General features: G+C 37.0%; 1 protein-coding gene across 1 annotated transcript in view; it reads right to left on the bottom strand.

Annotated features, from left to right (window-relative positions):
* SLIT2 (slit guidance ligand 2) overlaps nucleotides 1-25,135 on the bottom strand; it is a 397,141-nt gene that overhangs the window by 100,747 nt on the left and 271,259 nt on the right. The window contains 4 exon segments of the mRNA XM_040335198.1: nucleotides 4,122-4,263; nucleotides 8,269-8,429; nucleotides 13,771-13,842; nucleotides 22,903-22,974. Coding sequence (XP_040191132.1) covers nucleotides 4,122-4,263; nucleotides 8,269-8,429; nucleotides 13,771-13,842; nucleotides 22,903-22,974 — 447 coding nt within the window.

Consider the following 25,135-nt stretch of genomic DNA (forward strand, 5'->3'; position numbering starts at 1 on the left):
AGATGTAATATATCATCATTATGACACAGAATTGAACAAACTGGAATATTCTGAATATGTGGTGTGCAAGAGAGAAAAAAAAACAGGATCTCTGAGCATTAGGGCATGAGTTACGGCTGAATTTTTATGGCTTTTCATATTTTTAAATATGGTAGTCTGGAGCCATAAAAACCAGCAAGATATATTAGATAAATACAAAGGAAAAAAAATGTAATATTGATTTCCTAGAATGAATGTAACAGCGATGGAGGAAAGCTATATAGGTGTATCATCCAGATTTCTGATGTAAGAAGAAAAAACAAAGAAGGCTCAAGCTGTATTTTATGTATATGTTGCATCTGGCACTGGGACAAGTGTGTAACTTTGTAAGTGTGTATCCTTAAAGTGGTTGTAAATCCTCACATATAGCCAGTGAAGTGACTGACCATAGGTGATACACAGAGATTAAACAACTCCTCCTTCATATGCAGTATCTGTTTATCTGCAGCCTTCTCTACATCTGTTCAAAGTGTAAACTGTTTAAAGCTTGCCTGAGCTTTCAGAAAAAAGGCATGGGGAACTGAATTTACACTCTGCAGAGCTGAGTGAGGAGAGCTCTGAGAGCTGGTTGGAGGGAAGGGACACACCCCCTTCACACAACATACAGGTACAGAGCTAAGGCTGTAAATCACCTGGAACTCCCTCCCGTCACTTTTTTTTTCTCTTGGTGTCAGGAAAAATTGTCAGAGGTGACGATAACAGTAAAAACAATATTGGATTTTTCTCTGCTGCAGTGCCTTAAAATCAACAGGTCTTGTCCCTTTCCCCCAGCCTGTGAATGGCCCGTGAAGGAGAAGCAGCAGACCACAATGCTCATCTCTCTGCTCTCTCCTCTTATCAGATATGTTCCTTATTGGCACATGAGCACTGCAGTACAATGGATTAGCTCCTTGTTCTGCTTCTCCCTTTACGGCCGCGTACACACGACCGGTCCATCCGATGAGAATGGTCAGACGGACCGTTTTCATCGGTTCACCGCTGAAGCAGACTGATGGTCTGATGTGCGTACACACCATCAGTTCAAAAACCGATTGGGTCAGAACGCGGTAACGTAAAACACACGACGTGCTGAAAAAAACAAAGTTCAATGCTTCCAAGCATGCGTCGACTTGATTCTGAGCATGCGCGGGTTTTGAACCGATGCTTTTGTGTACTAACCATCGGTTTTGACCGATGGTCAGCGGTCCATCGGTTCGATTTTAAAGCAAGTTCTCTAATTTTTGTCCGAAGGACAACAGACCGATGGGCCGTACACACGGTCGGTTTGGACCGATGAAACTAAACTTCAGTCCATTTTCATCGGTTTGGACCGATCGTGTGTACGCGGCCTACCAGTCAGAGCTCCACTGTACACTGTACAAGAGGCTTTTTAATCAAATTAAGGTACTTACAGTGATTGAATTAAAAAAATACATTTAAAATTGTATTCATTAATTCCTAGCTGCATTTATTTGTGTCTTGTATAGCTGTCTGAAGCTCACCTTAAATGAAAACACAGAAAATGTAACTAGCGCAGCATAATGCAAAGCAAGTGTATACACCGCACACCGCTGCATCATGATAGGCTCAAAATGACAATACGTAAACATCTCCTGCTCATCACATAACACTTTAATGAATATATAATGCAGCAAAAGGCAGAACAGTCCCTTTGCTAGTTTCCATAAAATGTTACCTTGTAAAATAAGACAGACTGTCTCTGTATATGCCTGCACAGAGATAGAGGCAATAAAGAAGACGAATAAAGAATCCCTGATAAGCGACATGTTGGTCCACATTATATGCTGTTTTGAGGCTGAATGGCCTCAGTATTAAACATTCAGAGCATCCACTTGTGACTGCTGATGTTCTATCTCTCTGCAGACACACCGCTTAAGGCTCTTCTTTGTCCACAGAAATTCACTTGACTACTAAGCAGCTGAATCAAAGGCACTTTAATAAAATCACTTCACAGCCTTTACTGGAAGCTGCAGGATGCACCATCTGGGCCACATAATCCAAAGCAGAAAAGGAAATTGAACTAACAGTGATCTTCGTTTGACATTTAGGTTTCCTCTTTGTTTCTCCTTAGCAGAATTCCATTTTAACCCCTGGGCTGCTCAAGGGCCAATCGTATGGGGAGGGCAGAGGAGGAGATCATTGGACTGTCCCATCCCCGCGTATCGCCTCTTTACAGCGGAGTTACATGAAAGATTTGTTTAATCCTCCTCTGGGATATGAGAATCAACCACTAGATTGTTTTACATCTCAGTGATTACTGCAGTTTACATTGACTGCATGTCAACAGAAACTACATTATAGTGGAGAGCTTGTCCTTTGATCACTCGCACATGGGTCAAATCCCTCACATACCTCTTGCAACCTTTCTTTTATATTTTCCCACGCCTCGTAGTTATTTAAAGAACGCCACTAAGCACTGTTTGTATTTGAATTGGCCACATAATCCCAATGCAATTTCAGCAAATCTACAACCTTTTCTCTGCTTATATGGTCCCCATGCTGTCAGGTAAACCTGTAAAGGTCTTGCTGCTATGCATGGAATCCCCCCCCCCCTTTCTCCTAATATCTAAAGCTGGCCATACAGTAGTAGAATTCTGCTAGAGCAGGGATCCTCAAACTACGGCCCTCCAGCTGTTGTAGAACTACACATCCCATGAGGCATTGTAACACACTGACATTCACAGTCATGACTAGGCATGATGGAAATTGTAGTTCCTGAACAACTGGAGGGCCGTAGTTTGAAGACTCCTGTGCTAGAGGATCTAGAAAATTCAAAAAAAGAGCATTTGTTCAAGTTTCAAATGGCCCATATTGATGCTCGTTTTCGACCACTGTGATGAGAAAATTTGAAGGTACCGGATGAAAACTTTTTCTGAAACAATTGAATTTCTAAAAGCGCATGCAATTTTCATTCGGGAAAGTTCATTCATTCCAAAATCAAATGTCAAGAGCCAAATGTGTTTGAAGTACTTTCAAATGGCGCTTGTCACGTCATTGAATGTACTGAAAATTGTAACACAAATTAATGTTTGTTGAGAATCTACTAGGGCATGGGCAGCTTAAATTAAGCAGGTCCAAACTATGAAAGAAAAACAGCTCTGCTTTCAAGATGCAATAGACTGCCCACTCATGGGCTGCTGCTGTCTGAGCTGTGGTGTCATTCTACCTCAATCTACTGCAAAAACAATTTATTACATAAGGAAAACAACAAAAGATTACTTTGTAATATTTTTTTTTGTTTGTTCTCCTTATAATTTGTCTTTATTATATTTTGTGCAATCTACTGTCCTTAGACAACTACTACTAGTCCTGAGGAAGTGGGCAGTCCTGCGAAATGCGTAGACCCAAAAGAGGACATGTGAAAGCAATGGAAATAACCAATCTTCATTGCAACCTAGATTGCATTGATTGTATGATCATATGTTGGATCTTTTTAAATGAGATTTTGTAACCAAACTGTGTTTTTATATGTATCAAACAAGCTTGTTTTCTATCATCAGACCCATCAGATTGTATATAACTCTGAACTGATTCCACTAAGTTGAAATTTGATTGGTTGGTATAGGCAACTTGGCTCTTTGCCTTGCCTTACTGAGTAATCCTGTACATTATCTTACATCTGATTTTTTTTACCAGTACATTAGAGGTACCATCTATGGCCGGCTTTACTTGAAGGTGCTTAGATTCTTGGAATGTCAGTAAGTACAATGTTCTATGATTAGCAAATACAAGGTTGACAGTACTCCAACATTTGTTGCAATTGTTGTTTTATTTATTAAAATCCGGATACAGCGAATGGGTAAAATCTCAAACGCATTTCACACATACCAGCAGTTAATCAGAGTATGAAAATAAGGAATTTTTATCAATCTTGGAGTGCCTTCAACCTGGGGTTTGCTAATCATACATGCTTTAGCGACTAGCGGTATATGCACCCAAGGACTATTGTAAGCATGAGTATACCAGCCTAGAGTGTTAAAACAAATACAATATAATAATACAAAACAATAATCAGATTTATTTATGTGATATTCTTTCCAGTAAAAGAAACTAGCAGATATAAAGATGTCAATAGGTCTTACATTTCGGTGATGGTCTCAGGCAGGTTGGTAGGGATCTCAGTCAATCCTTTTCCTCGGCAATCCACAATGTTATTACTGCAGGTGCAGGCAACCGGGCAGTGCAGGAGACTGCAAGAAGATACCGTGAAGGACTGCTGACCTGCCAAAATAATGGAAAAATCATATTATTCATCTATATATGATAAAAAACGAATTTGAACATTTTGGCAATACACAGGATATCTAAAGGGTAGTATAGGAATAAGGATCTATTTCTGGAAAAGACACCTGTAAAAACACTACCCTTCAAACACAGTTTGCAATAAAATGAAGCATGCTGCAGTCTTGAAAATCTGGGGCCTTTTTTGGTCAAATAATGCTGTGGAAAACCAACGGCAATGCTTGCTTTCCAATGCTATAGTAGGAATGAACATAGTCAGTCTGTGTTTATTTCAACAATCCTATCAGTTTAATGACCAATTTCCAGGTTTTAGCTTGATACAGTGTTTTATGCTTAATAAATGGTAAATAGGTTACTGTAAAAAGTATGCATTTTATTGATTTTGTAATCTATTTTATATATTTTGTTAATATATTTATTTTAATCATTTTCCTACTTCCTGTTTTAAATGTCTCAGCTGAATCAGCTGGCATTCGAGCTGTAGATGCCCCTACAAGAACCAATTTATCCATAGGCAATTGCCATTCGGCAGCCATACTATATTCAAGAAGATGTGGGTGCCTTGCTTGCTGAACACAAGAGGCCGGCAGTGGAGATTTCTCCATCCATGCTCTTTTAGCATGGGTGAAGGAATCGATTGATTTTTCCCTTGTGGTTTCTAGCCTGTTAACTGCTTGAACTCCTGATAATGCACACTGTCTTCCAGCTCCTAAGTAACTATAACAGTGTCATACACAAAACCTTGCAGTTGTGTACATTACACACATCTGGTACAGTATATGATACATAATCAGGAGTACTGCAAATCTAACATGTGAAACTTGCAGACTGGAGGAGGAAGCACAGAGATAACCTTCTCAGTGACCTGCTGCTCCTTTACCATCCAATCACAGCTGTGTAAATAGCCATTACCTACACTTTCGGCTTTAGATATAACTATAATTTTTTTATAAAATAATTTGCAAATGTATGATAATTTAAATCTGATATTAAGATTCCTTAGTGGTTCTCTTTAAACCTAACTGCCTGTTATGGGACCACCTCACTTTCCATGTCCCATTCACAATGAAGTCATTTAAACAAGCAATGGGCAGATCTTGAGGAAGACAAAACATTGACTTGCCTTCATCTCATCTGAAAGTTATGTACAAAAAAAAAGAAAAGAAAAGACAGTCAGTCAATAAATAGTTTCTTTGTTTATATGCCAATGTCTGTTAATCAGAAGGTGAAAGAATTCTCACCAAATGTTCTCTGTAATAGTTTCAACATTTATTGGAACCATTCAGTTCAATAATATGTTTGGAGAAATACAAATGGAAATAAATGAAAACATCTAAAAATAGATTTTGGGTATGTAGTAACAGTCATGCAATGACTATGACACTTACCTACTGACTGCAAAATCTGAAAAACTGAACAAAATTAGCACAGAAATAACAGTCTGATGGAAATTTTAATATAAAGACAATAGTCTTTTCATTGGGATCTGCATTTTTTAAACTTAAACATTTTTTTTATATATAGAATATATGTGTGTGTGTGTGTGTGTGTGTGTGTGTATATACCCACCAACACATACAAAAGAGGGCGATCTTTGCACTTACATTAAGGCAGATGTAATTGGAGGTAGTTGGGCACTGATAGGGTTTTTAGTTTTTAACATGCAATATACGATTAGATGCTTTAGGGTTTTATTTGGGTAACTGATGCTTTGGCAGGGTGCAATCCACCTTTATCAATCCACCAGTTAACAAACTAAAACTCTTGATTCAAGCCCTGAAACGCTACCGTCACTTAAGTGAAATTCTGATGCATCTTTATTAATAGTTGCATAGTTAATCTGGTTGAAAAAAGACACAAGTCCATCAAGTTCAACCAACAGAGGAAAACAAAAAAAAATCTCAAATTCAGTAAGTCACCAACATCAGCAAATGTAAGTAATATTCTATTTTTATTACCAGATAGAGTTGACATTATTGGCACCAGTACTATATGCCTTTTCTAAATAAACTCAAACTTCTAAGAAATAATTTTTAAAAACGTAACTTTGGAAACCCATACTATTTATTTATGCCTTGAGAAAATTTTATTTTTATAATTTTTTCCAGAACCTGTTGACAAGCACAATCAAAAATCGTTCACAAATACACTCTCTGCAATGGATTCTGCTTTGACTTAGCATTGTGCTTCTGTACAATCTTGCTATATAGGCTGTGATGATTTGTTGCTGAGATCCTCAAGTCTCCGGCCTCGTACACACAACCGTTTTCCTCGACAGAATCCATCAAGAAACTTGGTGGCAGAGCTTTTTTGCCGAGGAAAACGGTCGTGTGTATGTTTTTCGTCGAGAAAAAACTGTCGTGGAACTCGACGAGAAAAAAAGAGACCAAGTTCTGTTTTTCCTCATCGGGAGTCTCAATTTCCTCGTCGTGTTTCTCGTCGGGCTGGTTTACGACGAGAAACACGTTCGTGTGTATGCTTAGAAACCCACGCATTCTCAGAATAAGTATGAGATGGGAGCGTGCCTTCGATAAAAGTAGGGATTGTATTGGAGATAAGCACATTCGTCACGCTGTAGCAGACCTGAAAAGCGCAAATCATCTCTCACCAAACCTTTTACTTAACACGCAGTAATAGAGAATTAGCAAAAGCAGCCCCAAGGGTGGCGCCAGTGGAATCAAACTTTCCCCTTTATAGTGGCCATCGTACGTGTTGTTTGAGAACAACGAGATTTTGTCTTGACAGTGTGTACGCAAAGAAAGCTTGTCAAGATTCTCGACAAGCCTAACAAGGAACTCGTCGAGGAAAATGATGTTTCATTTATGATGAGTTCCTCGGTCGTGTGTATGAGACCTCAGACTAAAGATGGTTACTAATAGCTGTGGTTCCAGAATACATGATCATCATCAAAGCCAATCAAAGCCAATTATTGTGATTAGTTAAAAGTTTGAGTAACAAACATTTACAGCCAGTTTTGGCAGTACGTATCTCTCCCTTGTGGGTGTCACAGCAACTTCAGCTGTTCAAAAATAGTTTAACGATATAGAAAAGCTTGCTATGGTGCTAAAACTAAAAGGATGACTTGGTTACAACTTGTTAACTTGTTTCCTGAATATCTCCTGTGACCCTTTAGATTTTTTTTTTTTAGGAGGGTTGGATTCATTTTATCTCAACTGATTAAGGCAGGTCATATTGTTAATTAGGTGGAGTAATAATGATTCATATGGTTAATTAATATATTAAGCTGTAAATCAATTCACTAAATAGAGGTAACAGACCATAGAGAAGTGTCATTGCCAGCAAGAATTACACAAATGTGTTCTACTTATAATCAGGATAAATATGAAAATGTATAAATGGATGTAATAATGTGAAATAGTTATAACCGCCTTAAAAAAGGGCATCTTTTTATCTATTTGGCAGCCTAAAATAAAAGCATATGCAGGGATTTTATTACAACACTGAAGCAAACAAAAGTCTCATATTTCTGAAGCAAATGTGAAAATCATTTAGGTCAGCAAAACCATTGCCGAGTTTCTGTCAAGTTAGCCAGTGCATTCTGAAATGGCAAAAATGGGTCTGTGCATTTAAACTTTAAAAACCTGCTGTTCCTGAATGGGCCAAAGCCCCCATCAATGACTCAAATTTCCATTTACCATGCAAGTACCTAATGTCAATTTAAAAATCGACAGAGCTGGGTGGAAAATGTTTGCCTTAAATAGTGACTGTCTCCTATGACTGTTTGGATATTCAGGCAGCCGTGGGTTATAGTACAATAGCCAGCAGTGGAGATCCTTCCATCAATGCTGTTAGTTGTGGATGGAGAGTCAACTGATTTTCTCTTGAGTTTGCGGGGCTAGGCAAAGATACTTGAGTCATGTATTGCATCCTTTAACCCTGATCAAGACTTGTAGAAGTTTTCATTACACCCTTTATTTAACAATAGGGAATAAAAGCAACCTTAATTGACATAAAACATCCTTACCTTACATATGAATTCCCGCTTCTGAACTTCAGCCACGTTGTGTCCTCTCAGGTGGGTAGGTCCCATACATTGAGTGTACAGGCCGACACGGGGCCTCTGCCGCAGCCAGTCTGATAGCCAGGCCAGATTACAGTCACAGTATAAGTTGTTGGAGTGAAGTCGACTATAAAATAAATAAATAGACTATGTTATAAAAACATAATCAATGTCAATGCATACCTAGGCTGAGTATGCACTAGCAGTTTTTGTAGTGATAACCATAAAATACCCAGTATTTGGGTATTCTTCATACAACAATCAAGGCATGTTGCTGCCACTAGAAAAAGTGAAACCAGTATTTGACTTTAACGTCCCTTTGACTGCACCGCATCCCTTTGACTACAACGACTTTGACATCCCTTCGACTACACCGTTCCCTGATAGTATCAGGGAACAGTGTAGTTTCTCACCTGAAACCAGAAGTTCTAAAGTGTATCTGTAGTTTTGAATAGTACAGGAAGTGGTTAAAAGCTATTTTTGGGCTTGTTTTTCTGTCTGTGTCCCATTGGGGAGGTTTCTGCTCACTTCCCGACCCAAAACACAAGAAAGTAGCAGACATCTCTCCATAGAGAAGGGAAATCCCCTCTTACACAGATGTTACCAGAACAGGTGTCCCCATTTAAAGATTTTCCATCTATTTCTGCTCTGGTGACAATTTGGACTTCCCCACCCCCAGTGGGGACACACAGAGCAAAGAAAATGGACAGATGTTTTAACCTTGCATCATTCTATGCAAAAAAAACTGAGAAAATTGTAGTGACTAGAGATAAACTTTAATGTATGGAGAAGAGTGCATGGTTTCCCAGGGATCTGAATTTAAGCACTCAGTTTTACTATATTACACCATTCTAGTAAAGGAATTTTGCCTTTTCCCAGCAGAGTGCTATTATCTATTGATTTTGCATACAAAATGTAGACATTTTCCAGCACAATAGATATTATCCATATAGGATGGCTATTTCACAACAACTACCTGTTAGTTTTAGTGCACACTAACAAATTATTACAAAGCAACACTGAAATATGGGTTTGGATTAAAAAATTTTCCAGGTGAATAAGGTGCAGATAGCTAACTGGCTTTAATGGTTTCAGGAACTAAAACAAACTGCTCGGGTTTACCCAAGTTTGGATTATATGTGATTAGTAACCTATGCAATCTATTGTAACAGGCCACACCTGGAATAGTTACCCTTTTTAAAAAAAATCTAATGTTAAAAAGATGACACCTCACTTAAAAACCATACAAGACTATCATGGCAAATGGAAGTGGCAAGCCTGTTATCAATACATTAAAGAAATAGTTTTTTCCTTAACAAGACAGTAAGGATATCACTGCTCCTTGGCATTATGATGGTAATCTTCAAGAAGGGGCATAAAAATATGGCATATCAACCACTGAAGCGAACATGGATTTTTAAAATTTTGATTATGGGTACTTATGCACTGCAGACATTTAATGCTTCAGATCAGTCTATGCAGTGCCCATTGATCTAAAACTAAATGCTTAATTCCGTAATCCTCATTACTTTGTTTTCTTTCCTTTGTTTACCAATTTATCTGTTGCAAATCCTTTGAAAACTCATTTATTTTCAAGGCAGAAAAAAACTGTGTTTGCCAACATAAAATTGCAATCTCCCAGATCCAGCATTGTTTCTTTACAGTTGGTTAGGAAAACATACAAGAGCTTGAAAACAGTTGTGGACTCTGAAGCTAAAAAAAACTGTAACAAAAGCGGGGGGTTTAAAGAAAAAAAAAAAGACAAAAACCGCGTCTGAAGTAAATTGCTCTATAGGGGGAGCATACTGACAGCAAGAGTGAAAAAAGACCCATAAAAAGATTTGGCTCCAATTAGAAATATCACTAAGTCTTGCTTTATTAGTCTCTATAGAAACAGCCAGCAAAATCCTTTTAACAGGTCACATTCATTTTCAACCGAACAAGGCAAGAAAAATAATTCAATATAAAACACCCCCCTTGTATCCTTTTTTTTTCTGATTTCCTCTTCTTTTTTGTTTAATCAAGAAAAGGGGATAGTTGCTTTTGGCCCCTCGGGACCCAAGCTCAATACAACGTCTGAAACTGAAAGATGGAAATGCAACACAAAGAGGAATTAAGTTTGTTACTTCGAAAATGGGCAGGTCAGCACAAGATCATGGCTCAATTCCAAGTAGCTAAAGCATATGAACAATAATAAAACATTCACGCTAATTGCTAAATTGGTGTATAACAACTGTTCTTCATTTTTTTTTCTTACAAGTGGGACAATACACCTAAAACCAAAGTTTTAGTGTAGATAGGATCTAACAATACCCTTCACTAAAGTAAATGTAAAGTTTCAGAAGCTGATCAGAATAGAAGATGTTTGTGATAAAACTCAGACTGTGATAATGCGGCTGCTTGCCTACTCGATAATTCTATTTAAAGATATTGAATTGAATCTAGCCATAGATTTTAAAAAGAACAATCTTTAGAAGACTGGTGCAACACGTGTTTTCTTGTATGAATGTCTAAGAGTTCAGCAGGCACTCTTATATGTCACCTGGTTGACAGCATTTCCTCCCCAAAACTTATAGGGTGTACCTATCAACTGGCCTTTGAAAAGGAGGAAACCAAAGATAAGAAAACATCTTATATACCCAATCTTCATCTCTAAAGCCTCTAACAAGGTTCAACAGGCATTAGGTCACCTGAAACAATATGGCAAATCAGACATAGCCTAAAAGACTTGTCAGTCTTAAACTCCTATGCAGCAACATGTAGTTAAGCAGTTGGGACCTACAGTGATATGGAGTTGGCAGTACAGACACATTATCTCTCTACATGGACTTGCAAAGTTTGATCACAAATACATATGAGATGATGTTCTTTGCATTACCATGGCATTTTTCACTTTGGTCCCGCTTCACACTTTTTACATAGACATAAGCATAGACTGACGTCTGTCTATGAGAACTGTGGGAAACATCTCCCTGGTCTCTAGGGCACCACTACCTAACAATTATTAGTTCCCAAGCAACTCACCCCACAAATACAACACTTTAATTCTTTTTGTTAAAAGTCATAAAGATCCACCTAGAAATTAATACTGGGAGCTTGCAAAAGATTGCCCCTCAGGGTAGCCCAATCCTCACCTGAGTGCCTTCTCTGGTGTTCATTTATGACCACAAGACTTCTTTAGTTTGTATTTGATTTTTTAATATTTTATTTAAAATGTCTGCCTAAGGTACATTGCAGTAAACTAAAAAAAAAAAGAAAAAGCTAATAAAATGTAGACTCAAGTTCTTCATCTTTTATTCTGTGAATACCACTAAAAGCTTCCTTATTCATGGAAATGTGTGTTTTTGGCTTAGAGGCAGAAATGTATAAGCTTAGCTATACACTGGGTCTGTGTTTCTATAGTTTTTCTGACTAATATTATTTGCTTAGCTGATGCCCTCTGTCCTAACCAACTATAATGGGTACTAAAACACACCGCTCCATCTCTACAGCTAATTTCACTTTACAAAGATTGTCAAAGAGCTGGTTCAATTTAATTAGGTCTGGCTGCAGGTACAGTAATAAAAGAGTAAAGATTTCCCATTTATCATAGGTGACAGCCAATCAAAGCCTGTCTATGCCCTTAAATGATATGTGAAATACCTAATATGTCAATAGATTTATTTATGTAGAAAATACAACTCTTAAGGATTGCCAAACAGAAAAGGGAAAATAGCAAAGTAGGGTTTGTTAAGAGATGGAATATTTTGACAATGTAGTTAGGGTTGCATACTCAAAATTTTACAAATTAATTGATCATAAGGACTGAACTGCAACAAGTTTACATGTATTCTCTTTTTATATTTGGGGTAATTGAGCAAATGATTTGCAATACCTTGTGCACATTTTCTTTGATTTCTGGACAGCGTTCTGCCCCAGGTCTGCATATGATTCATCTCTCTACTTTTGACTATTGTTTCACATAAAACTAACACACCTAAGATGTGTTCAGGGCATGTTTTATACTGAGACAGAACTATGTTTCAGCAGCAGAGTGGAGAAGTTGTAAATCACAACAGGATCTTACAGAAATCTACTCTCTACAATGTATCACTTTTCCATGTTTTGCATTTCTGTGTGGCAAAGTGGATTTTATCCATATTAATGTTTTTGAGGTATTTCACCAGCATTTGGATAAAATGAGAACCTTCACATATATAATTACAACCAATGGGGCAAATTCACAAACAACGCCAAGTCTCAAGTATGCATAAAGTGACCCACTCTATGCTTATGAAACAAGCACATTTGTGTGAAACATGTTTAGGGAGTGTGGTGGTGTCGTGAGTGGAGACCATATGTAGGCAACCCACTTTATTTCTAAAAAGAATAAATTATCAAGAATTAGCTAAATATGGAGTGCAACTGTCATCTTCTTCTCATGCTGATGGTCTATGAACCTTAAGGGGTATAGGTTTGGCGTGGTGCTGTGGATTTGGGTATGCCTATACTAAGCATTAAATGTTTGGGGACAGAAGATTCCAAAGGTCTTTGGTGGTGGGATTTGTAAAGAATGTGCATAAGGATAAAAAGGAAAGCGGAGGGATCCTTAAAATTCTCCCTGTTAACTTCATCAAATCGCACCTGGATTTTTTTATGAATCTTTTTATCATCTTTATTTTATGACTTAAAAAAAAAAAACTTGGATATATTGTGAAAATTGCAGTGGCCCAGAACCACCAACCAGATTTCAATATATTGTAATCAACTTGGAGAAATAATTGTTGTGCGGCTCCTATGAGTTTCTGTACTTTTCACATAATCATTGTGCTTAGAATGACCTTATAAAAAAGTTGTCAATTTCAAAAATAATTCAGAACTGATACTTAAAAAGTATATATTAGCTGAAATATCCATTCGCTGTGTCTACCACTTTTGGAGAGGTTCTCAAACTCAGGAGTTTACTTCAGTCAAACTGTTGAAATATGGCCACTATGAACTGAACTCTACTATTAAAGATTTAAAAAAAAAAAGAATCTTTCGTCTTTTGCAGCAAGAGACTGGATATCTGGCTGTTCTCCAAATGACTGCAGTTCATTAAACATGAAGAGTATTTTTTATTCATTATTCTTTATATATAGATTTCAGATTTTTTCGACTTTCTGATGTTTATTTATACCGTTAAAATCCTTCTGATTACTTGCCGGGTTTTAACGTAATTTTGAAAAAAATAAATAATAAGCTGTTAAATTCTTCTAGATTTATGGTTATAGCTAATATTTAAAATTCCTAATTTGTTACATTTACTTACAAAAACAAAAAGAAAGTTGTTCCCTGTATGCTTTACATTCAATTTTACATCAGAAAGCAGATGTTTCCCAAGACAAATATTTCAAGTGATGTTTTAATATATTTAACACAGCAAAATATGATTTTTCTGTCTCAGAGTAATATAAATATAAAAGATTCATTAATAAAAAACTACTTACAAAATTCGCAGTTTTGGCATGTGGTTGAAGCTTGCCACTGAAAGTCGAGTGATGTTGTTATTGTTGAGGGTACTGTAAAACATGAAAGAGAAGAAGTTAGATCACCAAAGGCAACAGCAGGATTTGTAATATGACTGCGTATTTTCTTTTTGACAGCGTAAAGTTTATTGCTCGAAAAATCTGTTCAACATGTTTCCCTGGCAATGTATAATCATGCACAGGAACAATATTAACTGCAATGAACCCTAACTAAAAATACTGTTGGATTAGTGTGAAACATTTGAACGTCTGCATTGCATTTCCCACAGGCATTTTCCACTTATTTAATGTGCTGCTAATGAAAACTGCAGTACAGCCCAATTAATACAGTGCTTGGTAACAGTGCCATGTAGGCATACTACAGTGAAATGCATTGTGGGTACAGCAAGTCACAGAAGGGTCACCAAATTCTTCCACATCCAGTCTTAAAACACATCACACGCTATTTCCGCTTCAAACTAATGTTGACTTGAAATTTAAGTTTGGCCATAGATTGACGGAAGCATTATAAAGAACACTTGCTGGTAAAACTTGGCTGTTCTCAAACCTCACTTGATTACCACAAAAACCTGGGTGCATCAAAATGGCCAGTGCTGTACAGTTACATATTTTGTTTAGAAAAACATAGTTCACGTAGTTTAAAACATGCTAATAAATAATACCGCCAGTATAGAGGAAGGTAGAAAGCAGAAGGAAGGAGAAGAAATAATGCAAAACGCCACCACAGTTTGGGGAAAATTTTCTGTGATATCACTGATGCTAATATTAAGGTTATTTTTCTGGAAGCTGCTCTTCTGCTAAATTATTTTTATAGATCTATAATATCTGCCATTTCTATTACAAAAACACCAATCCACTTTAAAAATGTATTTAGTGTTGGCCATCACCACATCTCATATAAGCTAAATATAGTAGAACAAAACCAACAAGGTTGGGTTTTTGGCACCATGACTTACTAAACGATCTATGGGAAATACATAGTTAGTGAATGCACCTTTATTTCAAATTGATGGGGGAAAAAGGGAAAAGAAAAAGATAAAAGAAAAGGGAAAAGAAAAATAAGTGTATAGTTGGTAGGGTTTTAAAAAGAAATGTTTATCAAATGTATACTTTAGTGGTACCTACACCTCTGAGAAAAAAAATCCTTATAGCTAGAAAAATGCAGTCCCATTACATGACTCAAGGGGCTCAATCTAAATGAAACATTTTTTTATATATACATATAAATCTATTCAAAATGTTCTATGCAATATTAAACAACACGTAGACCAAACCAGTTACAGCAAAAGGCATTTAAAATGATAACATAAGCTTATAAATCTTGTCTCTTCTCGCTAAACAATTAATTTTCAGCCTCATATTTGCTTTAGAGAATCTAAAGTACAATATTAAATTCAATAAATGAAAGAAAAATTAACAAGTACAAATAATAGAAGAATCTGTTATCACATTACCTTTGCTTAAGCTATGAACATAGAAAACCCTTAGCGATTAAAAAGATTATACTATACTATGCCACCAACCACAAATAAAATTAGAAAAAGTAAGAAAAAGACCATTTAAAGATTAAAGCATGCATAGTAGAAGAGCGCACAAAACTTGCCTGGAATTGAAGACATTTTAGAAAGGATGTGGATGGGTACGAATGGCGATGCAGAAAGGTAGTTCAGAGAAAGAACCATCCACTCAACCATGGAAGCAGAGTGTGCAACAAAAATGTGAAAGGATCTGGCGCTTATCAAGGCTCGACGCCCTTCAGAATTTCTAGAATAGTCCAATCTTCCAATGTTCAACCATGGCTCCTCCCACAAACGTCAGCAGAATTTTACTACTGCCGCAGTGGGTGCAGTCACCATAAACTACACATTTATATTCAGTTGCCATCACTGAAGTTGCAAAATTTCATCAGAACCCAAAAATCCGCATAAAAGTTTTCTTGTCATTTGAACTTGGATGACTTTTAAAAGTTAATCTCAAATCTCTGCAGGGTACAGGCGCATGTCTCATGTTTTTTATTATGGCGTTACAAATGAGAATCAGTGTATTTTTTAAATATAGGAACACAAAATGTTGACATGGTCATACATGAAGACTTGTTCAGAGGTGAGCAATTTTTGCAACAGTAATCCAAAAATAATTTAAAGACAGGAATACCATGGGCAAAATAGGGCAGGTGGGGTGAAATGTTTTTTTTTTTTTCACCTGTTAATCTGGCATCTTAGATGTAATTAAAAAAATCTATGAGAAGCTCTCATTATTAAACCACACTTCAGAACAATACCATAGGGTCTACAAGTTCTTATTATTTTCTCCATTTCATATCTTCATCGTAGGCTTTAAAAAGACTAACATTTGCAAAAACAGTGAGAATTCATAAGTAAATATGGGGAAAATGTGTTCAATTGCGTGGTTTGCTAATTATAGTGAGGCAATGCAGATATCACTTTACTGTAAAGGAATCTGTGCCGCCATTTTGGACACACCCCACAAGCTCCCTCTTTTGTCTCACAAGTATATAGTGATCTTTATGATTAGGCTGAGCACTATAGGGCTACTTGAGCTGCAATGCAGTACTGGAACACCATAGCTGCCAAAAATAATAAAACAAATATTTCCAAGCACGCATTATTTCTAAAGCCGAAAATTAAAGCACTAAAGGTCTCCCATGGCACCCAAACTAAACTAGACCAGAAAAATACTTCTGGCATTTGGGGTGCTTGAGGTACTTAAAACTCACAGTGATATAAAACACATAGTATTTTATTTTTATTTTTATTTGAAGCTTAAGTTTAAAACTCAAAGGTGACAAAAAATACATTGGTGGCATAAATGATTGCAAGCTCTACTGGCCAGGAACTGATATCCCTACAGTAATAATAAAACTAAAAATACTTCAACAATTGTATTCTACTTAAATTCCCTTCCTTTGGATGGGGGTGGGGAATAGACATAAAAATATTTAGAATGTATAATAATTACCTAAGGTAATATATATATATATATATATATATATATATATATATATATATATATATATATATATATATATGTATATATATATATATATATATTCTTATTTGGTTTGGTGATAACATTGAACACAATCCTTAAATTTTAGCCCTTAAAAATCCATCTGTTAAAAATCTAGCCATATATTTTACTATTATAGGTCCCCTTTTTTTTTACACTAAATTAATTTAAAAAGCGTTTTTAGATACAGCACTTTATACCATTGTTTAAATTTACTTTTCTCATATTTTGTCATTTCAGCCATCGCTTGATAAGGTCGTTGAAGGATTTTACTCTTGGGGTTCGCTTGGATTGCTTATATGTGTAACGTAAAACAATCCAGGTCTTCGGCAAAACCGAGATACAATATGAAACATACTATATTATGATATTTGCAAATAAATCTTGAAATAAGTCATAACTTGAGATTGTTTTATGTGAGCTCTGGAAACCGCAGCGTTCCATCTCAAATTTACAAAACCTTTCAAAAGCTTGGAGCGCTCGCTGTTTCACATACGTATGCAGAGCATACCGGTTGTAAAATAATTGCTGATGTGACACACTAATGTATACAATCAGTGTACATGATACGTTAAAAAATTAGGAATTACATGCATTGTGGCCCAGTTTGTTCATGGTAAAAGAAAGACAACTCTTTGCAAATTTTTGCAAGGCATAGACAAAAAAAATCTTAATTTTGTATTTACCAAGAAAACATCATCATGATTGTTTGTAGGTTTTGGGGTATTTGTATCAGGCTCCCCTGAATCTTAGAATTTGAGAGGAAATTAGAGGATGAAAGGAATGGGTATAACATATATGCTGGATGTGTGGAGTGTCTTTATCCTTGGTAAAGTTTTATGGAAGGAAGAACTGAAGGGACTCATTGGGATTTTGATTATATAACTCTGTATGTACTCAAAACTTGGGATCCAGTAAAAACTATACCCTCTAGAAAAGAACCGTTTTTTTCTTCTTGATATGGGAACTGAATAATAATATATTCCCCTGATCGTATATATTATACACAACAATATTAATCGGGCATTTCGTTTGATTTACTATTAATAAAGCAGAAAGACTGTTCACTTTTCAAAGGAATGTATACTTTGCAAGAGAGTTTTCCCATAGTTAATGTGGTAGAAATTGACCCAATCATGTGCAAGGAAAATTAAAGAAACTGTATTTTTACTTGCACGTGGATAATGGAAGTTAGCAGAGATTAACCTCATTCACTTAAGCAAGGTGAAAATTTCCCCATAAAGTGAAGAGCTTATTTGCCTTTACTAAATCAACCCCAATCTATCTGTTAACTATGCCACATTGTCATTTAAGTGGGCAGCATGGTGGCTAAATGCTTAGCACAGTTTCGCTACAACTCCTGTGTACCTAGTTATGGAATGCATGATGGATGCCATCAGTGTGGAGATGGTATGTTTGTGCCACGGTTAATTTAGTGGCATAATACTGAAAGCGGCAGGGACTCATGGGTGTGATCGTATGTATGGTATTTAACATTTTTTTAAATTCATTGTCTACCAAAGGTGCTTTATTTTTATTAATACAATTATTTGCGCCAATGGACCTATGACATCCAAGGCTTTTTATCAATAAATTATTTACGCCAATGGACCTATGCCATCCAAGGCTTTTTATTAATAAAATTATTTGCGCCAATGGACCTATGACATCCAAGGCTTTTTATTAATAAAATTATTTGCGCCAATGGACCTATGGCCTCCAAAACTAAGAAGCAGTGACATGCCAAAAAAAAAAAAAGGATTTTTTTTTATTTAAATTATTTATTTCTATGGATATTAACATTCCTAAAATGATATATCTGTGGTGAAAGAATTCAAAGCTGCACCAAATTAGTTTTAGAATTTAATTAGTTGGCATGTCACTAGCCAGTACTGGTTACATGACATTAAGTCTCATGACTAGTTTCAAGGCAAGGTCATTTAAACTTTGAATTTACAAAAACCAAGATTTAAGATAATGTAGGTTGATCTAATTACATGGCTCTAGGTAAATAAATAAAAGTGTATCAAACAAAGAAAAAATAAATGGATAAGACTTTGAAGGCACCACAAAAGATTGTAAATAAATAAAATACAAATTTTGTATAATACAATTTATATATTTTATTTATTTACAATATTTTTTGGTGCCTTCAAAGTCTTATTCGTTTCTTTTTGCTTTTGTTGGATACTGTACATGGGGATGTGGCACCCTGTATTTATGCATAAGCTGACGCATTTTGGCAATAAATAAAACTGCATTGTTTTGGCCTGTAAAAAAAAGATCCCTGTAGACTGTTTTCAGTATCTGTTGAGAGCAGCAACATGATAACTATCATAAGATGCATTTCAAAAGGCCACATCAAGCAGATTTATTAAAATGCTTTAAGGAAAACACAAATCTTGACTGTGGATGATTTCACATCCTGCTGACATAAAACATGTATTTGTATTAAACTTGACGTTATGCCCCTGTTTATGTATTCCATTATTCCATTACTCTAAGGCTACTTTCACACTGGGTTGGGGGTATATTAGGGGTAAAGCGCTGCTAGTTTTAGCACCACTTTAGCATAGTTTTAGCAGCGCTTTTTAGGCCACAACCCGGCCGCATTTAACCCCTACTAGTGGCCGAAGGAAGAGTTAAAAGCGTCCGTGTTTCAATGGCCAGTAATGTATACACCGCTTCTGCACCGCCCAAAGAGTCTGCTTGCAGGACTTTTTTCCCGTCCTGCAAGCGCACCGCTTCAGTGTAAAAGCACTCAGGATTTCACACTGGGGAGGCATGAGAGGTGCTTTTCAGGCACTTTACATGACATCACTTCCCGGATTACTGACATCTTAAAGGCGCCAGTTTTAAGAAATGAAGTATTCAAAAAGCAGATCTTGACGTTTTGAATACTCTGAAGTGCAAAGGAGGGGTTTTGGGTCTTATAGACCACCGATCTCTCCATACAGATTACCTGTCACTGCCTATTACTGTCACAAGGGATGATTACATTCCTTGTGACAGCAATAACATTGATGAAAAAAACAAATAAATGAAAAATGACAGTGTAAAAAAAATAGATATTTAAAAGTACAAAATATTGGCAAAAATATCGGCTATCCTCAGGAGAGGTGGCCGAAATATCGGTATCATATCGGCCCGAAAAATGATATTGGTCGATCCCAATATATATATATATATATATATATATATATATATATATATATATATACACACACACACTATATTGTCAAACGTGTTGGGACATCTGGCTTTACATGCACTTGAACTTTAATGGCATCCCAGTCTTAGTCAGTATGGTTTAATATTGAGTTGGCTCATCTTTTGCAACTTCAACGCTTCACCTCTGTCCACAAAGTTTAGGAGAATCTTGGGAATCTTTGACCTTTTTTCCAAAAGCGCATTTGTGAGGTCAGGCACTGATGTGGATCAGAAGGCCTGACTCATAGTCTCTGCTCTAATTCATCCCAAAGGTGTTCTATCGGGTTGAGGTCAGGACTCTGTGCAGGCCAGTCAAGTTCCTCCACCCCAACAATGTCTTTATTGACTTTGCTTTGTGCACTGGTCAAAATCATTGGGTGGAGGGGGCATTATGGTGTGTGATTATTTTTCAGGGGTTGGGCTTGGCGCCTTAGCTCCAGTGAAGGGAACTCTTAAGGCATCAGCATACCAAAAATTTTTGGACAATTTCATACTCCCAACGTTGTGGGAACAGTTTGTGGATGGCCCCTTCCTGTTCCAACATTACTGCATACCAGTGCACAAAGCAAGGTCCATAAAAATATGGATGAGCAAGTTTGGGGTGAAGAAACTTGAGTCCTAACCGCAACCTGATAGAACACATTTGAGATGAATTACAGTGGAGACTGCAAGCCAGGCCTTATCGTCAACATCAGTTCCTGAACGCACAAGTGCGCTTGGTCAAACTTTCTCATAGACACACTCCTAAACCTTGTGGACAGCCAGAAGAGTTGATAGTTGCAAAGGGTGGGCCGAATCGAACCCTACAGACTCAAGCCCTGTACACATGGGCCAGAATCTCATCAGGAAAAAAACATAGTTTTCCCTGATGAGATTCTTGGCAAGAATCTCTTGCAACCCGAATGTACAGACTCTCCTTTCAAAAGAACCACAGTTCTTTTGAAAGGCAAGAACGCGATGACGTCATCGCGTACGACGAGCATGCGCTCGTCATATTCGATGCCGTCGCCACCATCTTGCTGCACCCTACCTATGCCTAGGAAGCTACCACGCATGCGTCAAAGTCATTTCGAGCATGCGCGGGCTTCCATGGTGACAGGTAAATATACGCACTCTCGGGTTTCTCTGCAGGAAAACACTGCCGAGAATCACGACGAGAAAATAGAGAGCAGGTATATTTTAGGGAATTTTCTTGATGAGAAACCTGAAAGCCTCGTACACACGCACGGTATACTCGGCAAGAAAGCTCTGCTAGCAGTTTTCTTGCTGGTTCTTGCAGAGTAAACCGAGCATGTGTATGAGGCTTCAGACTGGGACGCAATTAAAGTTTGTGTGTCCCAATACTTTTGACAATGTTTATATATATATATATATATATATATATATACACACAAACACATTATATATTACACAAACATACATATGACTGTGTAAATAAATATATACACATACATATATGTATTATAAAAATGTTAAGAAAAAGTTGGATATTTTTTACCCATTTCCCAAACATAGCACCAGCCCTCTGGTTTCCATGGCACATTATTTAATTACAGCATGCAATGAGAGGGGGTGTGTTGTAATCCAGAGTGGCCAATCAGAAATCAAGCTTTCAACTAGTTGATTTATGGTTATGGGAAACATATGCTGTTGGTTGGACAAATATGACTGAATCCTAGCTACGACTCTTCGGAAAACATATTATATGTGAAGACCAGAGGGATAGAGAGTAGTGGGAAACAGGTAGAAAGAGCTAGATACATAGGAAGGAAAGAAGAAAAGAGAGCAGGAATGAATAAAGAAGGAAAGAAAAGAGGAAGGGAGGAAGGAAAGAAGGGAACATAGAAGGAACTAAAGAAGGAAAGAGAGCAGGAAGGAATAAAGAAGGAAAGAAAAGAGGAAGGGAGGAAGAAAAGAAGGGAACATATAAGGAATGAAAGAAGGGAACAAAATAAGGAATAAGAAAGAAAAAAAAAAGAGGAAAGAAGGGAACATAGAAGCAATGAAAAAAAGAAGGAAATAAATAAGAATAGAATGAAAAATAAGTAGATAGATAGATAGATAGATAGATAGATAGATAGATAGATAGATAGATAGATAGAATAAAATACAATAAACAGAACCATCAATAAAGACAGATAATCAGACAAGCAAGATAAATAGACAGATAGATGCAAATAAACAAAAAAGATGAACAAACATATATATATATATATATCAGACATGTACGATAAATAGATAGATCGATAGATAGATAGATAGATAGAGAGATAGATAGATAGATAGATAGATAGAGAGATAGATAGATAGATAGATAGATAGATAGATAGATAGATAGATAGATAGATAGATAGATAGATAGATAGATAGATAGATAGATAGATAGATATTGTAGAATGGATGTTATAGTGTACATGCATAAATAAATATGATCATCAAATAGAAGTAGGGTGATGTCATTAGACAAAATAAAAAAGTACAGAAACCCAGAGCAGCCAACCAGCAATCATCATTCACTGGTCCGTCTTCTCTAGCATGAAATGTAGAACCTGATTGGCTGTTCTGGGCTACTGCACTCTACGCACCACCACCATATGTTCAAAAGCAGCCAGCTTAGGAGAAGTAAAATCAGAAGACATGAAGGAGAGATAATCATACAGTTAGCAACATAACATAAAAATCATTTGTGTTCCAAACATTTAGCCAATGCAGCAGTAAAGAGAAGCACATTTATTGCAGATCAGTGACAATGACATGACAGCTGGATTCGCTTTCTCTCTCTCTCACACACACAAATACACACGCTGCCCTCGTCATAAGCTGCTGATGCCAAGAATCTAGACGTATACTCACAGCACTTCCAGGTCGCGCAGAGCTCGGAAAGACCCATCTTCAATGCAGCTGATCTGGTTAAAATCCAGTTGCCTGTGAACAGATTAGGAGACAAGCACAACGGTTCAGTGAAGTCAACCTTGTGTGATGTACAAAGCTTAGGCCGCTCTGCCCAGCAGCCTTTCCCCTCCACTTTCTCTTCTCCTGCACCCTGCTCTCTTGCTCTGCTGCTGCTCTGCACAGAGACAGTAGCGCAGAAAAGGCTCTTGTAAATAATAACTGCACCTTATATTAAATGCCAAAAGAAAGCAATTTCATTACATCAAGTAAAGCCATCCATTAAAAGCTCTCAGCGTCATCTCGCTGAAACAATTTCATTAAGGTAAAGCACTGTAAATCACTTAGTGTCACATGCATCCCCTCAGTGACCTAACCGAATCCATTTATCAGAGAAGCCAGCTGCATGTTAATTTTACTATCTTTGGCAAGAAAGGAAAAGATGCTATTCTTATTTAATATGGCTGCATGGCGTAAGTCTCGTGCGCCGTTTCCTTTGTGTGACTTGGGGACGAAGTTCAAATTTAAAGCAGTCCAGCTGTCGCGGCATATTTTTAGTCCAATATCACCAAATGGGGCTCGGATACATTTAAGGACACAATATGAAACAAGATCTCCAGAGTAGAGCGAGGTCCTCTTAATCTTTTTCATAATCCATCACAGCAGAAAACAAGGCAGCACAATGACTTGAGAAATAGGGGGAGATATACAGTTTATTTGTCACAGATGCCCCTACAACTTTATACGTGGCACTCGTCTAATGTACGCCTCAGTAAAAGTCATAACGATCCCATGAATACTCAGATTTTTTTTAGCATTATTTTTTTCCATTATAATTATTATCATCAGCATCATTATTATTATCATCATCATTGTATTGTTATTATCATTATTATCATAATAATCATTATTAGTATCATCATTATTACTAAAAAACTAATATACAATCATTCTAACGACCAGGTTTCATTTGGAAACAAAACTTGAAGACATATTTCAAATTAAAATCCAAGCAAGTAAAACACACAATTAAAGTTTTTTTAAAACCCAAGAACAAAAATGGATAGTATTACAGCTTATTGGTCCTTAGACGTGGTGGCTGCATTTGTTTTGTTTTTTTTTCCCACACTTTTTTCCTCTTCATTTTATCCTGGTAATCCTACCATTAACTCACTTCCTGTCCTAGGGTGCCAAACTGAGTAGTGTTGTCACCTTAGAACAGGGAGTGTTAGGACTACATCAATACCACTCCTATCCATAATTGGGGGGGGGTTGTTTTGTAGTACATGAAGACAGGAGGAAACAATGGAAATTAATAACAGTTCAGAGACAGAGAGTACAGGAAGTTATTAGTTAATAACATTTCTAGATGGATGAAAGCTATTTGCACTTGTTGAACAGATATAGTAAAACACTTGCAATGGTATATTTAGCAGACCAAAAGGGAGCAAATAAGCCTAGGTTCACAGGTGCTGCTGCATAATAATGCGTTAGGTCCGTTTTCATCGGTACAAACCGATCGTGTGTGGGCCCCATCGGTCAGTTATCCTTCGGTCCAAAAAATGACAACTTGCTTTAAAATTGAACCGATGGACGCCTAACCGATAGGTCAAAACCGATCGTTAGTTTGCAAAAGCATCGGTCAAAAACCCGTGCATGCTCAGAATCAAGTCGACGCATGCTTGGAAGCATTGAACTTTTTAACCTATGGTGTGTAGGCACATCAGACCATGAGTCAGCTTCATCGGTTAACTGATGACTACGGTCCTTTGGACCGTTCTCATCGGATGGACTGATCGTGTGTATGCGGCCTAACTGTCTGTGTCAATTGGCTTTTCTTGCATTAGATCAGTTTTGAATTCCCATGCCAGTCTACAGGAATGCAAGTCCTGCTTGAAGAAGGTCAAATGTAGGATGGAAGAAGAAGATTAACTGCAGGTCAAATGTACCTGTCAATGAATTCTGAATGATCAGAAGTATCAGAAACTGATGTCATCGACACAAGAACCTATATTATAACTCCTGGCAATTACAAAATGATTCCTTAATAGTGGGGCTCCACCTGCACTGCAAGGGTAAATTGATCATATGCCTAAAGGTGCAAAAAAAAAAATCAGGTATACTTACCCAACACTCCAGTCTTCTCACAGCTAAAAGGGTCTCCGCAGCTTCTGCATTCCCACGCTCCACCGGTCTA

Source organism: Rana temporaria, chromosome 1, assembly GCF_905171775.1.
Source record: "Rana temporaria chromosome 1, aRanTem1.1, whole genome shotgun sequence".
In the NCBI taxonomy this organism is placed as follows: domain Eukaryota; kingdom Metazoa; phylum Chordata; class Amphibia; order Anura; family Ranidae; genus Rana; species Rana temporaria.